Here is a 27,712-nt window from a genome sequence, read left to right as displayed (position 1 = left end):
CCCGAACCTGAAGCTTCTGCAGATTAACTGCAGAGAAACTGTTATATTCCCTGTCTTTGGCCTCAGAACGTCCCAACAAAAGAGGATATTATGGTGTGTGTGTGGGAAAATATTGAAATAATTAGTGATAGTTTTGTTAGACTGGCCTATTAGGATGTCTCCTTAATTATCTGCATTACATTTTAAATCATGTATGTTCTTGTCTGGCATAGCATGGAGTTATTCTGGCACTAAAGGAGGCCATCTGTTCCGCCTAGAGTGAAAAGTATTGGATCTCTTCTAGGTCAGGCTTGCACAATAATGAGACAGGATTGGGGTAGAACTCTTTAAATTTGGGGCTGTCCACTGGACCATGGATCATCTGCCAGTTGCAACAATTAGAGAAAGAACACATCCATGTAGCTGATGGACGAGACAAGCACAACAGCCTCTATCCTCTCCCAGGGAGGCAGAGCAAAGAAGGACCAGCCATCGCCAAAATCAGGGGCCCCCACCGGAGCTCTCATGTTTAACAACGATGAGGTCTGGCTTGAGGAGCTGATAGGCCGCTCATATAGCCAGTCCTTCCTTAGCAAGCCGTCCTTCCCAAGTGCCCCCAACAGCCCAGGCAGCAGTCCCATCAGCAATGGCACTGGCAGCTTGTACAGCTGGAGCTCCGGGGTGACCTGCCTCCTGCACAGCTCTATCAACCAGCGAAGCCAGGAAGCGTTTCAAACTCGACAGAGAGAGGAGAGAAGGTGGGGTGAGTTTTCAGAATGTCCTTCCAGAGGGCCTCATGGCAGAGATCATCCACAGGCGAAGCAGGGTGGAGGCAAAGACCGCAACAAACACCATGCCTGGCCAGAGAGGGGTGGACTGGGTCAGGGGAGGGGCTCTGCACAGACCCACACCGAGGCTAAAAGTGTACAACTACAGTGTCTGCTGGAGCAAAAGACCCAAGCCAAAGTGAAGTTTTCACAGTTCCTGAATGAGGTGACCTCCAACGTGCTTGACCCAAACAGCCTGCAGGTATTTGGGAAACGAGTCTCTCCCTCCAGCTTCACCACCACAACCCCACCTCTGCCTGAAGACGATATTCAAGAGGTGACACAGTGGAGCCCGAGGCTGCCCTGCTCGATGGCCCAACAGCACGGCTCTTTGCTCAAGCAGACGAAGACCCAAGAAGAGCAGACACCCCTTGACCCGGCACAGAAAACCTATCTGGAGATGGAAACTACTGCGAGAAGGGGTGATGAGCGACAGGACCTGGAGATAAAAGTCCAGACACCGCTACAGCTGGAGAAAGGCATGATTCCACCTCCTCCACAGTTCTGCCAAGGGTTTGAAATGAGGAGTCCCTTTCCGGAGTTTCATTGTGACTTCCCCAGATACCCCTGCAAATCTGCCTCTCTGCCCAGGGGCATCAACATGGTGAGTGATCAAAAGTCATCCCAGTCTTTAATCAAAGCCAGACCATGGAACATATGCTATGATTGGAGAGGGAATTGTTTCTCACAGAGTTTGAAGTGATGCCTGAATGAATCAAGTCTTTAGATGATTTGAGTCGGTTGTTATTGGGTTTTGTAGGGCTTTTCTGCTTTAATATTCAGAGTATAAAGAGGTACAAGACAAAAAGGGCAAATAAGTCATTAAGTTACTAGTTCTTTGTCTAATGCATTTTACAAGGATTTGTTTTCATCAAGATTTTAACAGAATTTTTCAACATCATACAATGAGTATTCCATACATACATACTTTGGTGGATGATGTGTACGTTCAAAGGTTGTTATAGTCGTGCAACAGAAAACTCAGATTGGACAGATATTCGAGCTAGCTGTCTGGATTTACCCTGCAGAGATCTGAGGAGGTTAACCATAGTCCTCATAAATACACCGGAGTTTAAAATGACAACATAAAGAAAGCGGAAGGAAACGGACATTGGCAAAAAGACATGCATCCGGCGGAATTTCCTGCGGCACTGGAGCAATCCCGAAAGTGGAACGTTGTGGATATTGACTAATATTGTGGATATTGTCTTTTTAAGCTCCTCTCCTGAAAAGCCCAGTCATTTGGCTTGCAAGAAAAACATGGCGCACCTTTGCAAAGGTAGTTCTCAAGCAGTTGATGGAGATATATATATATATATATATATATATATATATATATATATTATGTGACATTAAAAGGCAAGCCAAGTCCGAATGGCTTTTTAAATCCCATGTTTTCTGACCTGACTGGCACTCTAGAACGCCCCCCCCCCCCAAAAAAAGTGAATTTTTTTATTGTATGGTACGTCCTCTATTTTTCTTTATGACAACACAAAACAAATTTAAACTTACTATATATATATATCGCCAATCTACAAGTTGTTGCTAATGATAAAGATTATGTGTGTAAATGTGCATAGGAGCGGGGCATTCTGCTGACCACATAAAAGAGGCTTTTATGGGCGCGTGTTCATTAGCATTCTGCCCATCAGCAGCTCCTCCACACAATTGAACTGAACAATGCAGTCATTTACTGACTCAGCCCCCTCACCAGCATTTATTGGGTGACATCCATCACTTACTCAACTTGAGACATAACCTTGCTAAAATGGCTGTGGACGCAAAGAACCTGTTTAAACAACGGTTTCTTCAGTAATAACAACCGGTGGTTTCCCCAGACTTCCAGCAGCGTGTCACAGGAAGACAAGCCTGAAGGCTCATTTAGAAATAACTGCATCCGAAGTAAATGTATTTGCAGGCTCAGCATGACATTCATCTCTGTGGTAGATGATAATCCATCTGGCTATCCTCTTATTTTAAAAACTTATTATTTTAGTTACTAAGAAGCATAAAACGCATACATTTTGTCATTCCCTGGACACTCTCTAAACAAGTGATTGCACTGTTTACGAAGAGTTTTAATTTGTCTGTCAGTGTTTCCTTTCGAAGCCAAAACATACTTGACAGATTTCCGAAAGTGGCACCGCTGCCATTTAATAATAAAGGAGAAGATCACATTCCCTTAATTCATTGTCAGATTAAAATTCAGCCTTTGCCGTCACCTTAGCAACTGCTTGAAAAAAGGTGGGCGGCGTGGGGGCTGAGAGAGGCAGGCATGTAAACCTGTTTGTGTGTGTGTGTGTGTGTGTGTGTGTGTGTGTGTGTGTGTGTGTGTCTGTGTGTGTGTGTGTGTGTGTGTGTGTGTCTGCGTGTGTGTGTGTGTTTGTGCCTGTAGCTGCAAAGTTTCATTCCCTTACAGGAGTCCTTGTACTTGTGCAAACACAGTAACAAAACATTCTTCACAGGCACGCAACCTTCAGCTGTGCACTCGCTGAAGATGCAAACTCGGACTCAAACTCTGGCTTAAAAGCGTGTTTTTGTTGGCATTCTGACACGGTTATGTTTCCCAAAGGAGATCTGGATCAAATAGTGTCTTTGCAATGCTAACAACTGATGGTTAAACGCCCCCCCCCCCCCTCAAAAAAAAAGAAAATTATGAAACATGATAACTTAGCAGCATGGATGCCACACTTGAGCAGGCCTGCACCCTAAATCTGAATGAAGATGAGAATACTGGGGGAATGATGCATAATGCATTGCCTTCAGAAAAAGGACCAGCAGCAGACATATAAAACGTATTCTCCCTTACAGCATGGGACTTGAGATATAGGATTCAACAGATTGGACCACCTGTTCCCCCTCACCTCCCCCCCTTCTCTCCCTCCTTTCTGTATCTCTTTCCACACCCCCTCCTCTTCTCTATCTCTCCCTCTTTCAACTTTCTCTTTCCGATTCAGCACCAAGACAAAGATATTGAGTTGCTGCCAGTATCCCTCGTGGGGGCCGGGTGGGGGGGCTTGCCATGTATCTGCAGTCTGGCTGCAATGGAGGTTTCCGCACTTCCTCCCCTCCCCTCCTTCCTTTCTTCCCCTCTCTTTCTCACTCTCTCCTCTCACACTCTTGCTATGATATGATTGTTCTCTTCTCACCTCTAGGAAGCGTAGATGTAGTGCAGACAGCCCAATGAGGGCTTTCTCACGAGCAGAGATGGAGTGGAGGGAGAGGAGCATATGAGGGAGCAGAGATGAGAGGGGGGGGGACATAAACAACAACAGAGAGGGAACAGAGAGCGTGCCTATTGAATATGTATGTTTTGTTTCTGTTTGTGCTGCGGCGATGCTCTACTTGGCAGCTCCAGGAACAGTTTTATGGGTCCCCTCCACTAACATGCTGTCATTTCCTTTAGGTGCCCGACGAAGATATGAACAACATAGACACTATCAGGTGAGCTTCTCCCTCCCTCTCTCTCTTTCTCTCTCTCTGCACATATCTTTCAGCGCTCCATCAACACGCCCCCGCTTTCTCCCTGTCTTCTTCCTTTAAGCTCCTTCCCTCCCACTCTTCCTCTCTGTCTTTCCACTCTTGCAGTCCCTCTCCCTCACTCCCTCTGTCTCCCCTCCTGGCTCTGCTGCTGCTGTTGGAGTGGCGTGGTGGTGTTGGAGGTGGCAGCAGTGGTGTAGGAGTGATGCATGTGGTGGGGTTTCTCTAAGCTTTAAGGGAGAGCTGGGTAAGCCAATCCAGATAGCATATAGAGTGGGGTTTTCTCCATTTCCCCGGCGAGGCTCAGGCGCCAGGATTGCTATCTCTCGGTCTCCAGGATGAAGCTCTGTGTGAGCGGAAGGTACTGCTTCCTCGTTTGCATCTTTGATTTGGATTACAAAGCTGGCTTGGTTGTGTCTGTGTGAATATGTGTGCATAATGTGCTCATCTGAATGTGATGTGGCTGCACTCAGTGTCAGTTTGTGCTCTCTGTGTATGTATGCAGTGCTGTTAGGAATGATTTGTTTTTCTGATAGTTTACCAAAGATAAAATAGTGTTTTTATTGCAGAACAAAGCTGGTGGTTGTACGCAGGGAATCTCTTGGCTAAAAAATTCACTGCAGCGAATGTGGCGTTACTGTAACAGCTTTATACAGGATCAATCAAGAGGGTTTTAAAATTAGTCTTGAATGTGTTAAGTCAGTAAAAACGTCCATCCTTGAGTCTTATACATCTGTTTTTGCATGATTTCAGACAGTCACCTGTTGAAATGCACCCATAGCACTGATTAATTACTCTGCATGGCAGTACTGCTTTACCACTATGAACAGTTAATCAATACTAGCTTTAATGAAGGAGTTTGTATGTATTTAAATAAGCCTGATAGTCTCAAATGTGCACACAAAGCCTAGGTGAGATCAAACTGATGCCCTCACATGCCTGCATAAACGGACTTTAATGAGCTCAATACAAAATCACAAGTGCTCACACACCTTTCTGATTAAAGTTACATTACGCAGGAATTAAAGCAGCAGAGCAAACATGACGAGATGCAGGGAAGGCTCCGTTTCTTGTTGCTGTTTCTCTCTCCTCTGACTCTCTCTCCTTATACCTCACTGTCCTACAGTAGACACGTTGTAATTGATACTGTTACTAATGAACTATTATTAATCCGGCTCAGATGGAAATGGATCCCGAGCTTTCCCTTTTGTGTTCGATTACCAATGGTATTATTATGATTTCAGGCAGATTACAGTTTAAAAGCCGTTTAACCATGGCGATGAGGGTGTAATTAATCTGACGGGGTGTTACTCCAGTATCTGGCATCAATTGTCTTCACCTCTATGTCACAGCTTTAATTGAATTAAAGCAGCTCTGCCGAGATAAGAGGGGCCTGTGCCTTTTCTCATCACTCCGCGCTGAATAGGAAACCATGTCACCTGTGGCCTCTGCAGACGCTCTGACGAGGTCAAACCTTAAACTGGATCTACCTGACTGTCTGACCCTACAGCTACATCCCACCCACCCCCGCATCTCATCTCCAAGACGCCTCCCAGTCTAAGTGATGAAATGTCCTGAAATCTTTTCCCCTCTCTTGCTCTCTCTTTCTCAATTTCTGTCCCTCCCTTGGCCGGGCTTCTCTGCCGGGGCCCTGTGGCAGAGATAGAGATGTAAATTTTACATGGCGGCACATTGCAAGCAGGGAGCTCCAGAGTAGAGTGGACGTCAGTTGGATAAACAGATTTAAAGTTTTTAAGAGTTTTTTTGTGTGTGTTAAAGCAAATGTCTGAAACCAATCTTCCGCTGGAGTGTTTTATTTTAGAGACGAGATTGACACACCACTTGGAGGAAAAAAAAGGTGGACAGCTGCTCTGCCAGGATGATTGACAGCCCAGAATTGAATGCTTTTCTCTGAAAGAGTGATAAGGAAATGATGTCCCTGGCTTGCAAAATAAAATAAAAAGTTTGGCTTAGTTGTAGGGTTTTTAAAACTTGCATGATGAGATTCAGGAAAAGGTGATGTTAATATGTTGAATAATCTGTTCATCATTTGCACTACCATCATTAAACAGAGAGAAAAGGCAAATATGAGCAAAATATAAGGCGGAGTGCAGAATAAAAGGCTTTACAGTTTAGCAGTGCTTAGTGCCAAGCGAGATACACCGTGCCGCTGCAAAATAGCCTTTGGAAGGAGCTTGTTTTGAGGGTACGTGTGCGTTCAAAGGTTATCTTAAAACTATTGGATCTGCCCAGAGCCACTCTGGATCTGTCATAACTAATCGCTAACGTTTGGTCGTGAAGTCTGCTTAGCATCGCTAGCTCTAGCCTTAGCATTGCTAACGTTAGCCTTAGCCAACTCCTTCACCACTAACTGAGCGAGCTGGAAAATCAAACTTTTCCAGACCGCCGTGGGAAGGAGGGCCACAACATCATGGCCGCCAACAAAACTCAGCAAAGATTGTCCTACTCGGGCTTTAACTTCTGAATATTCTGCAGCGTTGCCACAACGAACCGAATGGCTTCGCTCACATCTTTCTTTGCCGCCATTACGGAACTACAACTCAAACTAGCGCACAACCTCAGCGTTATCGTTCTCAGCCACTCCCTCTGTTCGCTGATTGGACCGGTAAAGATTTGACCGGAGAAACCCAAATGTACCGCAAACCCAGATGTAGTACTGAAGGAAAATGTAAATTGAGCAGTACTATGTAAGAGGGCAGAGCCGGGCTACCTGTTTACCACTGTTTTCAGTCTTCATGCTAAGCTTAGCTAACTGGCTGCCAGTGGTATATTAATATTTAATGGACAAACTTCCAAAAGCAAAGGAACGCAAAATATCAAACGTCAGTCTTTTCTTTATTTCGATAGTGCTTATGCTTAACTGCGGAACTGATTGTTAATTCATATAAATATTAAACATTTATCCACTGTATAATCCCAGATGAATTAGGCATCCACTGAATCACTTTTTTTATAGATGAGGTGGTGAAACAGAAGAGCAACAGCGGATATTTGGATGAAAGCGTTTTGATGTTAGTTTTAATCAGTTTAAGCGGACAATGTTGGTCTAACAGACTCTCCTCTGTCCTCTGTGGTCTGAAGACTCTCCCTGCTGGAGCACTGACAGCTCATCTGGGGTTATTTAGTGTTTCCCAACCACATTATTGCTCCTCCCCTTTGCCCCTCTTCAGCACCAGCGGTCAGAGGGTACCGGTCTGATTTATTTCTTAGTGATGGTAAAAACGTTGGCCATGTTGAGAAGAGTCATAAAGTCATGCTGGAAAGTATGTGTTAGAATATATACTCACCTAGAGTTTGCTAACATTAGCCACCGTAGGCCAAATAAGGCTAAAACACAAAATGGACCTTCAAATTGACATCATATACCTACATAACAACAACATAATATAAATTGAAACTAGTCCTTTTATTGAAGGGAAAGTTTTACTTGCTGAGTAAGATGAAAAGATAGATGCCACACATGTGTCTGCATGCTAAATAGGAAGTTAGCATGCATACACTGAGCATACACATCATCCCGTGAAACCCCAACTTGACATTTTTACACTTCAGCTTTTTGTAAACAAAGAAGACATAATGTGATCATTTGTGATCCTTAGCTGGAATGGGGGATTGCATACCTTTAGACAAAGACAGGCTAGCTGCTTAAAAACTGCTGTCTGAAGCCTTATATTAACCTGACAGATATGAGAGTAAGGACCTTCTCATCTAACTCTTAGCAAATAAACGTGTTCCCCTAAATGTCTAACAATTGCTTTAAACCTTCTTTTCAACCAACATAAACCATTTAAATGTAAAATTGCAATGACAAACCGAATGAGGAGTGTCTAACTGTGAGGGAGGTTTAAAGGAAATTAAAAAAACACTGTATATGAATGCTTTCTTTCTATTTTCTGTTGCTTGTTTGCCTGTGATGATCGCAAACTTGAGGTCACAGATTAAATTTTTTTTTTCATATGCCAGTACATTAATGGCACTATGCTGGAAAGCTGTTAGTTTTATATTGCTTTCTATATTTCCTAAGTGTGTCTTTTTTTGTAAAAGCTCCATTCATGCATCCCTGAGTTAAGGCTTTTTAGGCTTCCTCTTGAGAGTCATGGGAGGACCTGTAAGTACATCTGAGCCACCCGCTTTATGTGTAAGAGGCAAATGCTTACAAACACACACACACACACATAGACATACATGGAAACACAGGAGAAACAGAGCAGCAAACTGCAGTCTGGGAGATTTGCAGAGGCGGTTCCTTTGTTTTGTCTAATTACTACCTGTCCATTCGAGCTTCACTTGTAAACAATATGTTGTGATGGTGGTCGGTGTGTCGTGTATGTGTGTATGCACGTTGGTGTGTTTGGTTCTGTTATTTTTAGTGAGTTCAACGCTTTTGAAAGCTGCTGTTGTTGTTGCTGTTGTTGTTGCTGAAAAGATGGCAAACAGCCTTATTTTTGTGTATGCCACATTTAGTAAGCTCTTTTATTAAGAAAATGATTGTCCAACCAAAAAGTCGGACACCAAAATAAATAAGGGGGTTGAATGAAACGTAGTGGACAGGATTGGGTTTTAATCACCCACTATTTTATGGAATAATGTAAATACTAAAGCAATTCAGACTCCCCAGCTTGGAACACTCACCAATCCTCAGGAAACTTTTGAGTTTCAAATTGAGTGAGATGTTTCACATTAAATGTGTGAATTTTTTTGTGGCTTTGCTAGGACAACTCTCGGTAGGATTGCCTGGCACCGTAACATGATTTTCTCGTTAAGAGGCAGACGCTGTGTTTTGTGGAACAGCATGAGCTTTCGTTTGTGTGTGACTGTGTGTGTATGTGTGTACTCCTGTGGCTGGGGGTTTCTCGCCTCTACTCCACTCCAAACTTGTATTTTTATCAACTTGAATAATTTATGTAAAACACTTTTGGGTGCCCAGATAGCTCAGTTGGTAGAGTGGGCGCATATATTTATATAGTTCCTTTTCGACGCAGCGAGCCCAGGTTTGACTCCGACCTGCAGCCCTTAGCTGCGTGTCATTCCCCATCTCTCTCCCCTTTCATTTCTTCAGCTGTCCTGCCAAAAATAAAGGCCAAAAATGCCCAAAATATAATCTTTAAATAAAAAAGATTTTGTTTTAGTAACAGCCTTTTTCATAGCCTATACTATATGTTATTTGTGTCATACAATGTTTTTTTTTTTTATTGCATGTTAATTGAAGCTTTTCATTTTTATTTGGCATTACTTTCATTTCCCCACAACATATTTATAGTGCTCAAATTGGTTTTACTCTTTTGGAATGTATATACATATCAACAACACTACTTTATAGTAAAAACTTTTTCTTGCTTTTAAAAGTATTTTAGGGGAAATAATCAGCAGTTAATTTGCTTTTTTTTTTTATATGAAAGCATTTAACCATTTAACCGTAGTTATCAGATACAACATGGTAACTAGTTCAAAGCTTCAGAGAAGTTGGTTGGCAGATTTTGCTACCTTTTGACAAAGCTCAGCTCGCTGTTTCCCACTGTTTGCAGGCTTTGTGCTAAGCTAACCGGCTGCTGGCTATAGCTTTATATTTACTGTGTTGACTTTTGGGGTTTTAGGTGAAGAACAGAGATGTGTGTATTTTTATAGATTTCAACTTGCTTCCATCACCTCTTCCGCTGATCCCAAAATCCTCTGGGGATGGTTTTCATGACTGCACGCACTTCCCTGTGCCAAGTTCCATCAGCAGCACATGAAATCCGTTCAACGGGTCATTATCTCCTGCTGCTGCTAATGATGTTGGTAGTTGGTGTGTGTCTACTTCGTTGTCTGCTCCCAAGTTAGAAGACAAGACAGAGAAACAGCAGAGACATAAACCCACATGCACTCACAGAATATTACCCTAATTGAAGCGGGATTTATTTTCCTATGAGGTGGTTGAGTCATACTGTACATGTCATTGTAGCAGGTTTGCTACCTTGTTGGTCTGAAGACATGCGTGGCAGAAAGAGCGTCTTCTTCGCCTTCTTCCTCTGCTGCTGCTGTATGAGTCAGCCACTCGGATCCCCCTGCTCTAATGCTAAGGTCTGGGCCTATTATGAGGGCTTTTCCTGAGAGCCTGTATGCAATGTAGATGCGATCATCAAGGCAGAAAGGGAGAAACAGACAGACTGAACAGGCGGAGAAGAGGAAAGGAAAGAGAAAGAGAAGTTGTGATTTTCAATTGGAGACTTCATACCCACTGTGTTTGCTTTCCTCTCTAATTGTGGGATGCTTCTGTCTCTCTTTGCTGTATTTGAATCAATTGCAACTACTCTGGCTGGCATCCCCCCCCCCCCCCCCCCCCCCCCCAAAACAAAACACTTCCTGCTTTTCCCTCTTTTCCGTTCCCAAACTTTAATGTCCTCTACCACCTCCCCTTCCTCTTCTTTTCAATGCACTGAGTTCCTCTCAAATGTCAGCGTGGCACGAGTGGGTGGCAGGCAGCGCCATCTGAACAAGCCCTGTCTATGGTTTTGCTGCAGTGTGAGGAATTGGGCTAAAGGAAGAAAAAGAAGTAAGCGAGGGAGTGAGTTGTTGTGCGTTGGCGGTTTGATAGCGGACACCTGATGTGGCCTGAGATGTGTTGCTAGCAGCTGTCCCCATTTTTGACTTTTATGATAGAGACTGTTGGTTTATTTAATTCTTTGAAATAAGGGATTGAATGGGCACAGCTTATGACGCAGCACACAAACACACACATACACAAAAACACATCCAGGTGCACACACACACACACATACACACATATACACATACACACACACACTCATGCACAATTGCAAAGACATATCAATACATGCATATAGGCAAGTGTTCACCTATGTACACAAACCTGAGCCTCATACATGCGCAAAAACATGCTCACACTCACTACTTACTTACATACACACACACACACACACACACACACACACACACACACACACACACACACACACCAGAGCTGGTGTGCTATGACTCAGAGGGGAGCAGCTGGAGTGAAGGCTCCAGTGGCGGTGGTGAGCTGTCACCATCTGGAGGAGTACATGTCTCCTTCTTTCTCAGCCAGCAGCATAAATCACCTCCCAACAACTGCATGCCAGTGGATCAACATGTTTCTCTACTATATGTCATCAAGTTTACTTTTTTTTCTTGCGTATGTACAGTATGTACCAATACATCAAAAGTGGCGCTTTCCCTAGCTATAACCCACTGCAGTCACCTTGATTGTTTCCTTTCAGTCCAGCCCTTGGATCAGAGCAGCTTTGATCAAGCTTTGACGGGCCGTCTCATCCAATAATGCACACTATTTGTCCTCAGGCTGACAGCTGCACCTGTGCTGTGGACCCCATCGAGGCACACGAGATTGGGGGGACGGTAGAAATATTGGAAAAAGAAGCTTTGGTGCATTAGACTTGTCAAACTTTTTATTCAAGACTGGGAGGATGTGTCAGTTCATGTCTTTTGTGTTGAATATATAAGAGAGGAAGTCTGCAAAAAGGGATGTTTGTTTGTACTGATAAGTCTGATATCTTCTTGTCAAGAGGCCTTTCATCAAACATCAATGATATGAAGCAAGGTTGTGTCCAGCAAAAGAACACAAACACAGGCATAAAACTTACAAATACATTTTTTTTTTTTTTTTTTTTTTTTAGTTGTTTTGTAAGGGGCCTGAAAACATTTTCTCAGTCAGCTTCTTGCTGAAGCAAACATAATCTCTGCTAAATTTAGACCAGTTTTAGTCATATGAGAGATTTGGTTTTAAGTGGCAGCACGGTGGCTAAGTGGTTAGCACTTCTGTTCACAGCAAGAAGGTTCTTGGTTTGAATTTAGGTTGTTCTGGGCCTTTCTGTGTGGAGTTTGTATGTTCTCCCCGTGTTTGCGTGGGTTTGCTCCAGTTTCTTCCCACCATAAAGACATGCATGCAAGGTAGGACTACAGTTGAAAAAATAGCTAATTGGCTAACACTGGTGCATTTACAGAAATGTTAATTAATGTGCATTGTCCTCATCATTTATATATATACGTTTTTCTCTGTGCTGTTCCGTGTTCTAATCAGAAACATAAAAATTGATATGTGATGACAGTTATGGGGTTGGTTGTTTTTGTTGTCAGTCAAACTTCATATTATTATATTAGATTACACCTACTAATGTTTTTTTCTGAACTTTGAACATTTATTGTTGCTTATTTAGTCATGAAATTGTTATATTATAGAAAAATGCTTCTGATTTGTTTTCAAGGGCTTTGCTTTAACATTACAAACCATTTTCCCCAAATGTGTAATTCATGGAGTGGGAAACCGTCATTTAAGTAAAAACTAAAATAAAAACTTGTAAAGTGTAATTTAATCAAAGTAAATTGCAAGCTGTGCTATACATCCTGCCTCTCCCTCAGTAGATTTGTCATAATATGACTGTTGAACTTTTTTTGTTGTCTTTGCTCTTTAAGTTTGAAGGACCGAGACCAAGCCTGACATTTACCACTGATGTCTTAGATACTTTCATTTCCCCCTGTATCTCCACCAGAAGAAATCACTGTGTGACACATAAAGAAATTCAAATAAGGCCATAATCTACATCACCAAGGGTGGATTTTAACCTTTTAAGAGCTTCAAAATGGTCTGTTACTCTGAATTAAGTGCAGGGTATAATGCTGTTTCAGCTTTTTTTTTTACCTTCCAAGGACAAAACTGTGGGCAATTCTGCCATCAAAATGACTTTCACAGCAAAATACATCGACTTTATCCTTCAAACAGGATCCCTGGTTCAACAGTAGTAATAGTTGCAAATCTGTGTGTTTGCTTTTTTTGGCAGGGTCAACACAGGTAGAGCACTCAGTAACTCTGCAGGCCACACTTAGCTGGTGTCCTTTGGGAAACTTACACACATGACGGCTCCCTGTGGTCAACCTCTATAAACACATGAGAGGGAAGGAACACAGACAAACCATGAAAAAGATATACATTGGCAAAACCGCCTTAAAAGTCCCCCGAAATGGCGGCAAACATCCAAAAAAGAGGTAAGACAGTAACTCTCAGACGCCATCTTTTCATCCGTCCTCGTTTTTATCTGTTTGTCCGTTCATCCGCCCACGAGGTGTCGCCCAGTGGTGCCAACGCAGCCTCATCCCGCCTCTCCAAGCCCAGAAGTCATGTTGCCTCGTCATTTCATCTCACCGGAATGAAAGCACTTATTATGTCTGACTCAGCTCCTGTTCACAGAGGAGGTCACTAATGGGGATTTTTCATCCCTGGAGTTACTTCAAGTAAACTCATCCTCCATCAAACAACAAACACCTGTATTCCCCTGCTAATGTCTGCCAATCAAAGAGAAGCAGGAGGTGGGGCCTGCTGGGTAACTCAACACTGAAATGCCTTTCGGTCAGTTCAGACATTGAATCCCTCTGTTGGCAGGTATTGTTTTACTCACTTACTTGGTTGTAGATGCAGCAGCTTTCCATGTCAAATCATGGAAAGCACCTAAAAGAAAAAATGATTCAAGGTCTATAGTAACATTTTCATTTCTAAATTACTTACTTATTTATAATTTTGCCTTTTATAGTGCTATATTTAGTGGTGAGTGGAGCTTTATTTGTACAAACATTTCTGCAAAGCGCTGAAGGCAGAATATGCTCCTTTGGTTAAGTAAAAAAAACTTAAAGGAAAGAAAGTATCAGGGTATTTCAGAAGCACAAGATAGCTAACTAACAACTCTACTATAAACTGTGGCCAACTTACATTCATTTTAAATGCTCTTTAGTTCATTTTGTAAATTGTATGTATTACTGTCATTATTATTATTCACCTCTAGTTGTCATACTGTCACAAACCCTCTTAGAGAGGAGGATAGTTGTTCATATTACTTCTAACAGTCAGTTTTGCCAAGAAATGTTATTTGCTAAACTTAGTCATACCTTAATAATAAAGCATCAGTTCACAAATGGCTCACGTGTAGTGTTCTGAACACAAACAACAAAACAAATAGTGTTATTTGTTGTTTAGATATGATTACGTAAAGCCAAAAAGTCTTTGACTCCACTTACTACAATTAAAATCAGCTCATGAGATTCCTGCCTCTAGAGCATTTCTGTCTCTGAGAAATGTATCTTTCTGCAGCACATATCTGCTGCATCTCTACTTTATGAATGAGTCAATAAATATTTTATATTTGATCATCACGGCGCCCAGCCCACATGGGCTTACATGCCACTGCTTACTTCACTTAGAGAGGCAAGAGAAAACAAGAAATGCAAGTCAATGCATGGTACTCTATACACTACATATGTAACAAACCCATACCATTGGTAATTGTGTGTTTGATGGTACAGTATGTCTTTGAATCAATTCATATCAGTAATAACTTTGTGTTGTTTGGTGACTGTCCACAATATATAATTCAGCTAAAGTGGTTTGCAAGAGAAAACATACACACATACATACATAACCAACGTTTAGACAGAATTATAGAGAAAGAGAGTTGATATATATTCCTACCAACTGTATCATGCATATTATTGAGCTAGAAACTGTATGCTATCTCCACTTAGTAACCTGAAAACATTGAAAGGAACCTGTCCCTGATATTCAGCCCCCACATCGTGTATCTATGATCTTGTTTAAATAGAGACAAAGAGAGGAAGTGAAAAGAGCAACGTGACCACATCTCCATTCACTCTCTGCTATCTGTTATCTGGCTGCAGATAGAGTCATTTCCCTCCGTCCTCCATCTGTCCGTCAATACAGGGTCCATTAAGCCCAGCCGTGCACATTCAGATCCATCACGGCAACAGACATTTCCTCTTTTCCCACTCACACTTGCCCTTTTATTAGATTGAAAGCCAGGTAATGCACATACTCTGAAAATCGTCATCATTGTGCTGTCTGGCTGAATTACATATGGGGGGTATCGCTGTTCTGTAAATCTGAGCCTTCACATTCTATTCATGTGATGTATTAGATTTTATTGGCTCATATTTCATCACAGATTACACTCTCTCTTTTTTTTCTCGGTGGTACCAATCTCACTGATGATTGGGTTTCTGTGATGTGCTGCAGAGCTTTAATGCTGAAAAAGAGATCTAATGCTCAAATGACTCAAAAGTCTTGGTGTCCTTGCTTACCCCCACCTGGATTCCTAATTAGAGATCTGTGTTTTGGTCCCATGTTTTCTTCATACAAAGCACTTTCACATGGAACTTTTCTGCTTTTATCATCCTCTTATAATGTTCTCATCAACCCTGCATGGCGGCTCAGGGGTGCATTAAAAAGATATGTAGACCCTTATAAGTCCATTTAGATAAGCAAATACCCAAGTTACAAGCTTGTTTCCTGCACCATATGCCCTGAACACAACCATCTGCTGTGTGTGTGTCTGCAGCTCATTGCTGGAGCAAAAGGAGGATTTACGGAAGAGGCTTTCTTACACGACACACAAGCTGGAGCTGCTGCAGAGTGAGTTTGACTCCACGCGGCAGTACCTGGAGACGGAGCTGCGGCGAGCGCAGGAGGAGCTGGACAAGTTTACTGATAAACTGCGCAGGTAGGCACATATATACAGTACAACATAGTGGTGGAAGAAGTGCTGAATTCCACAAAACATACAAAACATACAAAACAACAGAGGTAAGTAGAGTAGCCAAAAATTACTTCAAAAGTTACTTCAGAATAATATGACTCAAGTAAAAGTAAAAAGTAGTCATCCAAATAATTACTAATTACTAATTACTTAAAAAAACTACTCAAGTACTGAGTAACTGTTGAGTAACATCTGGCAAATTATAGTTCATCAAATCAATAATCAAATAAATTTAAATAAATTTATTAATTACAAAATAGCTTAAATAAAGACACTTATCACATCAAATTTGGATGGATATATATATATATAGAAAATGTTTAAAACTTATAAAAACCTAAAAGACAAACATATCCACCTATCCACACCAAAAAAAAAAAAAAAAAGATTTAGGAAACTCACAGCTATATGTTTCCTCAAGTTTTTGAATGCTAACATTGGTAGACACAGAAGACACTGCATAATGTAGCTGCTGTTTTGCACTTTTACTAAGGTAAACATGCTTTCAATATGAGGCCGGGGGTGTTGCTCCTTGTCTGTGTCTGCATTGCAGACGGTTGATTTGGACATCTTTGTTTTGCTACAACTGTAAAGCTAACCCGTCCCGCCGCTGAGATTGAGTATGGTCACGTGACGAGACTGCACAATGACGTTTGATTAGTGAAACACAGTCACATGGGAGATTCTTTAAAATAAGTCTCTCTCTCTGTCAAAATAAAACATTAAAATGAGGCGTACGCGGTGGGGGTAAAAACAATGACGCGAAGAATACCAAAAAGGTAAAAAGAAAGTGGTAAAGAAGTAACAAGCTCATTGTAGTCTAATGAGTAAGAATACAGGTCTTCTTCACAAATCTACTCAAGTAAAAGTAAAAAGTATAGTGATTTAAAATTACTCCTTCTCCTAAGTATTATAGTACTCAAGTACATGAAACGGAGTAAATGTAACTCGTTACTACTCACCTCTGACGTACAAACCTGAGTACAGCAGGGAAAACATGGACAGACAGACACATGAATATAAACCAACAGAATCCAAAACAGTCCTATCCAAAAAGCTCCACAGTTAAAGGTTTAAATTGATCCAGTGAGATGAGAAATTTAAGCTATAAATCCTTTGTTGTTCACTCCATTTATATGCACTGAAGTGCTGCACTGAAGTGCTGAACTGAACTTTTAAAACTCACATGGGTATTTACCCATGGGTATCTAAAGTTAGCCAGTCATGGTTTTGGTCCACTGAACAGCAGCTTTAAAATTGAGGGGAGATGTAATATACTGTAGAGGTTTTAGGAGTAGGCCAGCCTAAATAAAAAGGACAGTATGCAATACTTTTTTTGTTGCTCAGAGTCTCAAAGATCAAGCACAGACCAGATATTTTTTCCTGTCATCTAAAGAGAAACACATGTAACACAAAGAGACCAAATGACACATTCTGTCTCTTTTTTTCTTAGAACCAAATTGTGAAATTCAATCTAGGAAATGTCCCTGTAGATTATAAGGAAAAAAAGACCTAAATAAAACAGTATCAAAGAAACTGCTATCCTAGCCAAGTAAGTGTAAATACACTCTTTAGTGTATTAATACCAAACAAGTTTTTCTTCATAGAAATGATGGATCAAATGTCTTGTCAGTGACATTGACAGTGCAGTTTGCAGGTCAATGGTATCACGTTTCAAGTTTTAGAGAGACCAGCACATTGTTCAGTGCTGTTTATTATCTAGGTAATTTGTGAAACTGTATTATTTGCTATTATTTTGTTTTACCTGCTGGACAACAAAATATAATTTTCTTTAAGTTGTGACCGCTTAAAAAAATTAAAATACATTTAATTGTGAGCACTGGAGTCAAAGCACTGTTTCTCTTGAGGGATTTTAGTTTTAAGAAACATGACGAAGTGCATGCATCCCGAGTGTTGCAATTTAAACCAAATTGGTGAGGAAAGTAAACAAAATGTTGTGTAACATATCTTTTTTTTTTAAATAATTTTGGGCCACCCAGGCTGGGATCTACTGGGCACAGGGACTGCTGGTGTTTCACACTATTAAGTTGCCTTATACAGTATGTCTCTGCCTTCTGGATCACAAATAACAGAATTAAACATTTACTTAATCATCAAATCAGAAGAGTGAGGGCAGTGAGATGTGGAAACAACTACAAACTGAAACCGTGGCATGCGATTTAACCCTGACTTGTGTACTGCTGAGCCTGTCGATATTCTTATGTTCAGTTTGGAGAGGTCTCCGGCTGCTGTATATACTGTATGTGTACGTACAAACTATTATCTGCAAGTGTACAATGTCATTTAATGTGTTGTTTAGAATACAGAGCAGCTACTCAGCACTGCAGAGAATCAACCAAGATCTGGAAGAAAAGATCCACAGAAATGTAAGTGTGTGTGTGTGTGTGTTTGTGTGTGTGTGTGTGTGTGTGTGTGTGTGTGTTTGTGTGTGTGTGTGTGTGTGTGTGTATCCAGTCAAATGAATTCCCAAAGCTTACACTTAAGTAACTGCAGACACAGAAGAAAGAGAAGCACAAAGTAAGTCATGAGGTTCAGACATGGTGTAGAACACTTGGAAAGCCAATTTGAATATGAATATGCCCTTCTGTTGGTGCCACTGACGTTAATTATGGTCTATTACAATTGGCTGTCCTCCTTCCAATGGCGAAGTGATAGCAAACCCATTGTTCCTCAGTGCGCCGCACCTCACTTCATTTGTCAGACATTGCTTTTGCCGGTGGAAAGATACAATTAACTAAGCCTGCCGGAGAACACTGTATGACAATCAGGTATCTTTTAGCTGTTGAACAGACGGATGAAAACGCTCAGCGAATGGGTTTGTCACAGCACAAGATAATAATCACCACAGCCCTCGTTGTGATTACAACACTACGGCAGTGAGGTACCAGGTCAATAAGGAGCTGTGGGTCATCCGGCTTTTTGTGAGAAGAACATTTTCCTCTTTTTTTTTTTTTTTAAATAAATGGCAACAACCATTTTTTTTTCTTCATGTGAAGCTTCCCCCTCTGCTGGTATTGATTCATCTATCTTATTTCCTCCTCAAGGGTGAAAGAGGAGCTGAGTAAGTCTCTCTGTAATCGTAAAGCTTGTTTACTCTAGAGGTGCCACAAACCCATCTGACCTGTGGCCCAGCACAACTACAGAGAATGTAATTACAAGACAGATTAACACAGTGATATAGTTTGAGTGTGCTTCCGCTTGCGCAGCTACACTGTTCAACGGACGAAAAGCCTGAAGAGTGCAGACATAATGTTTTGCCACAAGGCCACATTTATTCATCATCTGACAGCTGTCACATAATGCTAACCTCAAACACTTGCAGGAAATCGGCTTGAAAGGCAGTAAGCAGTTAATTAAAACGTCAGTAGTGCTTCATAAAGAAAAACCTGGACTCTGTCTCCATCAGCCAACAAGAAAAGATTTTTTTTTTCTGTGGACTGCTCAGTTTACCAACGTCATGGTTTCTTGGTTACCCATAGGAACCAGAAAATCCAGCTACAGTATGTCTTGTTTCCACTTAAACACTCTCAATATGTAAAGTTGCGTAGTGTTTCTTTAGTGTATCCTTCCTGTGTTTATATTTAGAGCCAGAATCTAATAAATAATCTTATATAGAGAAAAAAAACATATTTATATTATACTGTACATTTATCAGGGTACCAACTTTTGAAAGCTGCTTTTATATAAATATAAAAGCTTCGCATACATGAGATTTTGGAGGTTCATTTAGTTAATTAGTGTATTATTTTATATTTTGGTTTCACTGATTTCACTTTAAATCAGTGAATCCTGTTTCATTTGGAGGAAAAAGTACCCTATAGAGATATTTTGCTGAGTTAAATCCAGCTCTGTGTCATGGCGGTGTGGGCAGTGTGTTTAGATGAATGGTTTGGGACTTCCCTCCGTGATACCAGTGCATGGAGCTTGAATTGGACGATGTCTGTTGAGTTTACTGTCATCCGGGGGTCCTGCCACAGAAGGCAGACAAACAATGTTCATCTAAACGCACTGCCCACACAAACATGACACGCAGAGCTGGCTTTAAATCCGCAAAATATCTTTTTGAGTGATTTGAATAATAAACCTTGACAATAGACAATTCAAACATCAAATCCATTCAGTTTAATCGATCTGAAACATGGAAGACTACCCCCAAAATACACTACAGACAAACCACAAACACTCAAGAAAGAACCCATAGAAATGTAAAGCTGTGAAGCTGGATAGGGCAAATTCTCAAAAAACAAAATAAATAAATTCATCGGCAAGCAGGCATTAACACGGAACCCACAAGGCAAGAGGAAGACCTTGAGTCATCTGGAGAAAAAGCACAGAACAAGAGATTAAGGCTGGGGGGCTGTCATGGTAGCAACTGAATCGAAAGACACAAGACCAGAGAGGACAGAGAGCTTTGTCTATGGCTGATGTTCCTCAGAGAACACAAAGGACAAAGTGGACATAGGCAGGTCATGGCATAAAGTATATGTTCAGCGTTGTGAATTACCGTAATGGATTTGATTAATTAGGAAAGTTTAAAAAGTGAATGAGTGTTGTGTATAGAGAGAAAACTTTGCAAATCAATTTGAAAATCCAAGTCTTCTTTCCAGTAATTTCTATAAACCACTCTCTTGTTGTCAGTCTCAGCACCACGATGATGAGAAGCGAGCCCTGAGCAGAGAGATCATCGTTCTCAACAACCACCTGATGGAGGCAAAACTCACCATCGATAAGTTACGAGAAGACAATGTAAGAGCCTTGTTAGATTATCGTCTTTGGAGAAAAAAATAAAGCAAAGTAGCTCCACCTTTGTTAACCTGCCTTAAATAAAACTGTTTAATCGTGTCCTTACAATTAATTGTCCTCGTTATAAGAAGATACTTTCAAGATATTAGTTTTTGTCATGCTTAGCTAAGGTTGTCACAATTGAGAGACACTTTTATACTTAATAACCTTCATAATCTTGCACAAAAGCAATAAAAAGGTACGGTTTACCGCTGATTTTCAGTTTTCAAAGCAAAGCAGGCGGAATAATTTTATGGTGGTTGTAATAATCAGTGGGGATGATGCAAATACCAGCCAACACTAGTCCCTTATGTTGTTTATTGTCTTCTCATTGTGTCTCCATAGGACGTGTACAGGAAAGACTGTAACCTGGCTGCTCAGCTTCTCCAGTGCAACAAATCTCTTTACAGGGCGCAGCTCTCGGAGGTGAGACCTTCACTCACTGTCACACAGCATTCAGTCTTGTAATCAAGCTCAAATTTTAATTTTATTGTGTTGAAAAAGTGCACAGTTTTTAAATAATTCTTCCCTTGTTCCGTCAATTTGGTCACATAAAATCCCTAGAAGTTTAACAGAGAGTAACAGCAGAACACATTTAAATTTGGACTTTACAAGCAACCAGGGTTAACCTTCTTGCCATGATATTCAGTTTGAGCGGTAGCCACGTAAAAGGGAAAGGTTTGGTGAAATAGCTGTGAAGGAAGAGGTGATGTGACTGAGGCGTTCTTAAGCAACACTAAGAGGAATTTTCAGCTCATGACATGAAGACAGGCAAAACAACGTGCTGTATCGACTATAACTGAAGGTCATCCTGCCCTTTTGTGAGGCAGAAGAGATAAGAGACAAGACATGGTGGAGCGGTGACTGCTGTAGGTCACTGCACTAAGGCCGGAGTTTAGAGAAGGGAAGCTTTTTTTCTGTCAAAATAACCTCCAACTGAGAGAAGTGAAAGAGGTTTGAAAAAGTCGGTAGCTAATTTAACACCGCTTAACATGCTACCTGAGAAAAGATAGTCTAGACATGTTATTATTTATGTCATAAAACATTATGCCTTAAAAGCCATGATTTATATGATCATTGGGTGAATGGAAAATGATTCTATATTTGCCATTCAAGTGTGGTTACGGCCAAAAAGTGAAAATGTTTTTGCTCATTTATATTTACCTAATCAATTGAAATTATTACAGCATTAGATTTCATGTAGGTTAATGTAAATACTATTATTAATAGTAGTAATAATTCTGTCACAAATATCTGAAGCAGATTTAACAGTAACTCACTTATTTAGGTTCAAAGCTTTGCTTTTCATTAAATATATGTTTTCCTCTTTTAAATGTCTGTGTTTATTGTAAGTCAAGCGAGATAAAAATTATTTAAAATTTACAATTTGCCAACATAAACCAGTGATGGAAAGTAATTAATTGTAATTACATTTACTCAAGTACTTACTGTACTTACATACAATTTAAAGGTATTTGGTATTTTCTATTTTATGCAACTTTATGCTTCTACTCCACTCCATTTCTGAGGGACATCATGTTCTTTCTACTACACTACCAGCTGCAACAGTAAAGTTATGCTTACATATTAATGCATGAATAAAATATATATACATACTATATATAATATGTTGTTTTGTAATGTGCCATTCTGCATAATGAGTACTTTAACTTTTAGTAATTTGGATTCTAATGCTTCTGTAATTTCACTTCTGTTATTTTAAATGCAAGACATTAACTTGTATCAGAGTATTTCTCAGCTGTTGTATTGCTATTTTTACTAAACTAAATATCTGAGCACTTCCATCACCTTTGCTTTTCCTCTTATTAAATCCTTTTGGAAGTGAACTGAAATTGCATGCAGGCTTTGATATGAAGAGTAACAGTTTTAAAAATATAATGTTTGCACTGATCCGTGAGACTAGTAGTCTGAAGTAAACCAGGGCTCACAAGTCTTTCTCCGCCTGTCACTCAACACGCAGCTCAGTCTGAGTGTAATTATACTGACCCGGGTTTAATAATCCTGTAATTGTTTGACAATGATGAAGCATGAAGAACAACAGAAACTATTTCAAGGCAAATTGTGCACAAATGTCAGGGACAGCTAACTGTTCAAGGAGCTAAAACAGCAAAAATGTAAATTTAAAGCACACTGCAGCCTCATCGTGCTATCCTGCTGTTGCCAGTGAAAAGAGTTGCATGTGTGTTTTAACACCAGGCCAGCTTGGTGCCACTTTCTGCTGCATCAGCCTTGGGCCTTGTGCCTCACCCATGTGACAAGGGTGGCTTTTAAAGCTGGCAAATGGCCACAAGGTTAAAGAATGCCTCTTCATGTTGTTGCCCATTTGGCTGAATGGAAATATCAATGCACGGCATTTGATTGCATAAGGCACATAATATATCCCCCTGCACACACATACGCTCTCTTGCTGTACACAGTATATACATTTTTATAGAGTGAAAAACTGTTGTGCAGGCTCAATGCCAAACATAATGGGGGTCAGAGGCTATACATGCACTCTGTGTATGTCCATATCTCCTGTGGGTGGGAGCTAATCGAAAGCATATTGATGAATAGTGCTGCAGCATTTTGAGGAGTGCAGTGGCTCTTCAGCGCCTACTAAAGTGCTTCAGTCATTTGTTTTGCTGCAAAACAAACAACCAGACAGTACCAGCAAATAAAATGACTGGGCTCAGATTTCTATACGCTACATAAAGGCTAATCGTGATCCTGTTCAAAACAAGCCCAAATGAAAAATGTGTGTAGGTTAATTAAGTGCCATTTAGTTTAGTTCATGTTGTCATACAACTATTATGATGAAATGTCTTTTCATGTTAGTCTTCACTCTATCTTAAAAGTTAGAATAAGCTCGCCTCTCATTGCCAATTAGGAACAATCGACTAGATTCTTGTTGATGCTGCAGTTGGTTTTTGCTTGTTGCTATGGAGAGGCATAGATAGTAGACAAAGGTTTTTTTTTCATTGAGGAATGCTCGGAAGAGAGCGTCTTTCTTTTCCAAGAAAGATGACTTAGCTCGCCTTTATTTTTACTTATATTTAGTTCTCTTTCTTAGGCTCTTGTCGCTGAAAATGGCACAATGGCAATTATTCTAGTAAAGTCAGATAAATGCAGATGGGTTTGTTGTGGTGACATACATACTAATGTACTACGTGACATGCTGACAAATACTGCTGCACAGGAACAGAAACTGCAATACATTTTATTAAGACATTACACTGCAGTATGAGCTACATATTTCTACCAACATAGTATATACTATATACTATATGTAGTAAAGTATTTATGCAATGCAGAGTTTTCATGTTAAGGCCTCTTCAATGCACGATTTAGATCACTCCAAAATGTGTTCCTAGATTGCTTGTGAGACATGTCCAGTAACCAAAGATAACCTGCAGCAAAATGCTGACAAAAATGGAAGACCAATTTCTCACAATTTGACTACAACCCAAGTGTACACACCATCCAAAACTAATAAACGGCCCACAATTGGCACCAATTGTGAAGAAGGTTTTGAAAAGAAACACACTCACAAACCAAAAGGATGGAGGAAAAACAAAAAGAACGTTTTTTTAATCTTTGCTCCAGCTTTTACTAAGCAATACAAAAATTACAAAAGCAACTTTCAGAACAAACAAATGGAACAACATCAAAAGCCCTCACGAGACATGTGCATACTGTGAAGAAAAAAATGAGACAAAAGCAAAGTAAAAAGGAATATCAATATGCAGTGCTTTAGTTCTTAGTTAGTCTTAGATATAACGTTCTAACATAAATCCATCAACTAGAAACAAATTAAAGAGGGACATGTTAATAAGTCAAATAAGTTATTTAATAAGATCCAGCAAATAATGAAAAAGATGCTGGTGGGAGTCCCTGGACGCTGTATGTATAGCTGCCCACTGCTCCTAAGATCTAGCATGGTTTAATGCGGTAATAGAATTTCACTACATTGTACTGTGCGTATGTGACGATTAAGAAATAAGTTTGATCCTTTTGAAGAAAGCTTGCAGAGCTGCATTTTCAAACCATAAGAGCATGATCTCAGCTGATGACGTGTCTCTGCTTTCATATATTATTTTCTATTTACATCCTAGTACTACGATTCTCCACACATTCATAATCTGGCAAACTGATATTGTACAGAGATTGCGCCCAAGACCACATCCAACAGTCTAACAAGTTTTTTGTATTGCAATAAAGTTTACACTGCTCAAAAAGTGTTTAACACTAAATAGAAAAGGATGCTTAAACTATTTTATGAGACTTTTTCAAAGCCTATAAATGTTGTAGTTTGCAAAACCATTCTCAAACAATCTTCAACAGTGAGCTCATGCTACAAAACAACTCCATCTGTTGGAGCAGCAACACTTGTATTACATGTGTTTTCCTGCCATTCTTTTTTCTCTGACACGTCTAGCTGCCTGCTGACTTTCAGGAGCGACTGACCATGCACATGGAGGAGGGTCCTCTCTGTCACACCTACTCCGACTCTGTCCCGGCCTCTCTTATTGGCAAAGTGCTCGAAAAGCAAGATGAGGCCTGCAGCAGCAGCCAGGCCTCCCGCTCCCCCAGCCCTCAAACTCAGGACCATGCTTTTATCTTGGAGAGCTTGGGACCAGTAGGGCGACTGGGGCTGCGCGCAGCCTACAAATCCGACCTGTACAGTAGCGACACGGCCCTGTACTGCCCTGAAGACCGGCACCGCGAGCGGAGGCCTAGCATGGACCTTCACGGTCAGAGAAAGCTGCTATACGGGCCCCAAAACTCCACCGACAGCAACCCAGAGGAGGGCTCGGTGGGGTTGAGGGCCGGCTTCTCCCAGGAGCACTTTGCTAAGTTCCCTGCTGAACTGGGTGCAGGCTCCAGCTCCTACTCCAGCTTCAGTGGAGCGGGCTCTGAGGACAAAGGCAACGGCCCGCCCAGCAGTGCAGCATCCTCCCCGCACCACCATTCCCTCTACATGGAATGGAGAGATGCAGGGGACTATGAGAGAAAGAGTGACTCATCCTGGGAGAGAGACAGTCCACGTGGCTTTGCCAACGCTCATCCCTTCCAGCAGACGGAGCTGTGCCACCACCAGAACGGCAGCTCACCTGTCTACAGCCGCACCATGTCCTCTTGTTTCAGCGAGCCCTATGAGCCGCTCCCTCCCTCTTCATCCCCAAGTGTTGCTTACGGAGACAGTCGTCGAGGCAGCACATTAGCTCCCGAGGAAGAGGAGCTGATTGGCCGATGGAGACAACTTAGTGTGGAGGACTTAAGTGCCCACACCTATCGCAGCCCGGGCCGGGCTTCACCCTACAGCTTCTCAGAACAGCACTTCTCCGTCCGGCCATCCAAGATCCGACTTGGCCCGCTCTACAGCAGCTTCCAGGAGGGCGCGGATTATTACCATCACGGAGCAGGTGTCATGGACCCTGCCATGGACCCAGTGTGGGTAGCCACCAGCCCCAGCCCCGAATGCAGCCCAGGGCTGCGGCAGGCGCATAGCCAAGCCCACCTTTACCGGGCCGAGGACAGCCAGGGGTCGGAGCACAGCCTCTACCACTCAGGGAGCTCCAAAGAAAGGGAGGGCAACATGGCAGCTGGCGGCCAGAGCACAGATTATGTAGACCCCAGTCCTAACAGCTCCACAGAGTCTTTGAACCAGAGGTCCTTGGAGATGGCTGCAGAACTGCAGCACTACCAAGTGGAAATACACAACCTGCCCGCACAGCAGGCGAGCCAGTCACCACCACCTGTCCCACCCCCTCCTCCTCCGTACAACCAAAAATTTGGCTCCCTGGGACTTTCCAGGAAAGACAGTCTGACCAAGGCCCAACTTTATGGAACACTTCTGAACTGAAGGGCTTTTCCATCAGGTTTATTCTTTGATAGGACACTAGAGGCAAGGCCCTGGTATGTCCAGCTACACCCTTCTGTTGGGACGATCATTTTGATAGAAAATGGTTTAAATAGCAGCCAGGGGGCCAAATAATTCAGTATCCTGAACATGGAACTATTGCTGATTATTTGAAAGCTTTGATCGTATGGCAGTGGATGGCTACAGTTTACATTACAATTGCCCTGAAGTTACATTGTAAGATTGGATGGGGGGGGGCAATGGGAGGAGAGGCAAGCGGCCCATACATTTCTCAGAATGTGTATGTATTTAAATTACAAATGTAAAAGTATATACTTGTAACTAAAGTTTGAGTCACATATTTTGAATCTAGTTGTCAGCAAGAAATATATCCAAAACAATCAGACATAATGCAAATATTCTTGATAGATCTACAAACTTGTATATAAATTCAAAACTGCCAGTCCTATATTCAAAAACTCAGAGAGGTATTTTAATTGAGAATTGACGTCTGTATAAACTGCACATAGATTAAGTGATTATTTTTAATAGACTGAAACAGTGTTGGCCTTGTGAGGATTTAAATTTGAAGACAACTTAATCAATGTATCACTTAAATGAGAAATGTTTTCTTCCGTTGATTGAATTTGACAGTATCGGTGGGTATGTTATAATTGTTATTGATGGAACGTTTTGAGATCTGTCTTAGCAGTCAGTATTTATTCTATTTTTGCTCCTCTATATCCCATGGAGAGGTTTTCCTGCACCCATTCTACCTCAGTTTTGGATGCCCACACCCCATCAAGCCACTGTAACCCTGTTTTTTTGACGAAAATGCATGTTTATATATTTTTGTTGTTTTGTTCAGCTAATAAAGCACAAGTTATACACATACGCTCCCGAGACTTCCTTTAATGTTTAAATGTAGCTCTGTTGGGATTTGAAACACACGTTTAAGTAAAGTCGCATATGATCGGTTGCTGTTTTAAGATAATTACATGTCTGCCGATTCAAGTCGTGTGATTGAACCGAACCCTTCATCATTCAAACTCACATTGCTGCAGCCATGTGATGTGATGTGATGTGATGTGATGTACAGTGGGTACGGAAAGTATTCAGACCCCTTTAAATTTTTCACTCTTTGTTTCATTGCAGCCTTTTTCCAA

The 27,712-nt window shown here is 41.3% G+C and overlaps 1 protein-coding gene across 1 annotated transcript; it reads left to right on the top strand.

The window, feature by feature from the left end:
• The first annotated feature begins 440 nt into the window (after positions 1 to 440).
• si:dkey-174m14.3 (uncharacterized protein LOC563117 homolog) lies at positions 441 to 27,436 on the top strand. Its single transcript, XM_034900440.1, has 7 exons — positions 441 to 1,410; positions 4,213 to 4,250; positions 15,683 to 15,844; positions 18,201 to 18,267; positions 20,540 to 20,647; positions 21,029 to 21,109; positions 25,122 to 27,436. The coding sequence occupies exons 1-7, from the start codon at positions 505 to 507 to the stop codon at positions 26,547 to 26,549; spliced, it is 2,790 nt and encodes a 929-aa protein (XP_034756331.1). The 5' UTR covers positions 441 to 504; the 3' UTR covers positions 26,550 to 27,436.
• The last annotated feature ends 276 nt before the right edge of the window (positions 27,437 to 27,712 follow it).

This window comes from Etheostoma cragini, chromosome 18 (genome assembly GCF_013103735.1).
Source record: "Etheostoma cragini isolate CJK2018 chromosome 18, CSU_Ecrag_1.0, whole genome shotgun sequence".
Taxonomy (NCBI): Eukaryota; Metazoa; Chordata; class Actinopteri; order Perciformes; family Percidae; genus Etheostoma; species Etheostoma cragini.
The sequence above is the reverse complement of the archived record's forward strand: the minus strand, read 5'-3'. Positions and strand labels throughout refer to the sequence as shown.

Bases quoted from the DNA above. Each gene is read 5' to 3' on its own strand.
- si:dkey-174m14.3 (XM_034900440.1), top strand. From the start codon at position 505: ATGTTTAACAACGATGAGGTCTGGCTTGAGGAGCTGATAGGCCGCTCA. The intron at 18,268-20,539 runs GTAAGTGTGTGT...TCTTGTTGTCAG, and splicing joins AAGAAAAGATCCACAGAAAT to TCTCAGCACCACGATGATGA. The intron at 21,110-25,121 runs GTGAGACCTTCA...TGACACGTCTAG, and splicing joins ACAGGGCGCAGCTCTCGGAG to CTGCCTGCTGACTTTCAGGA.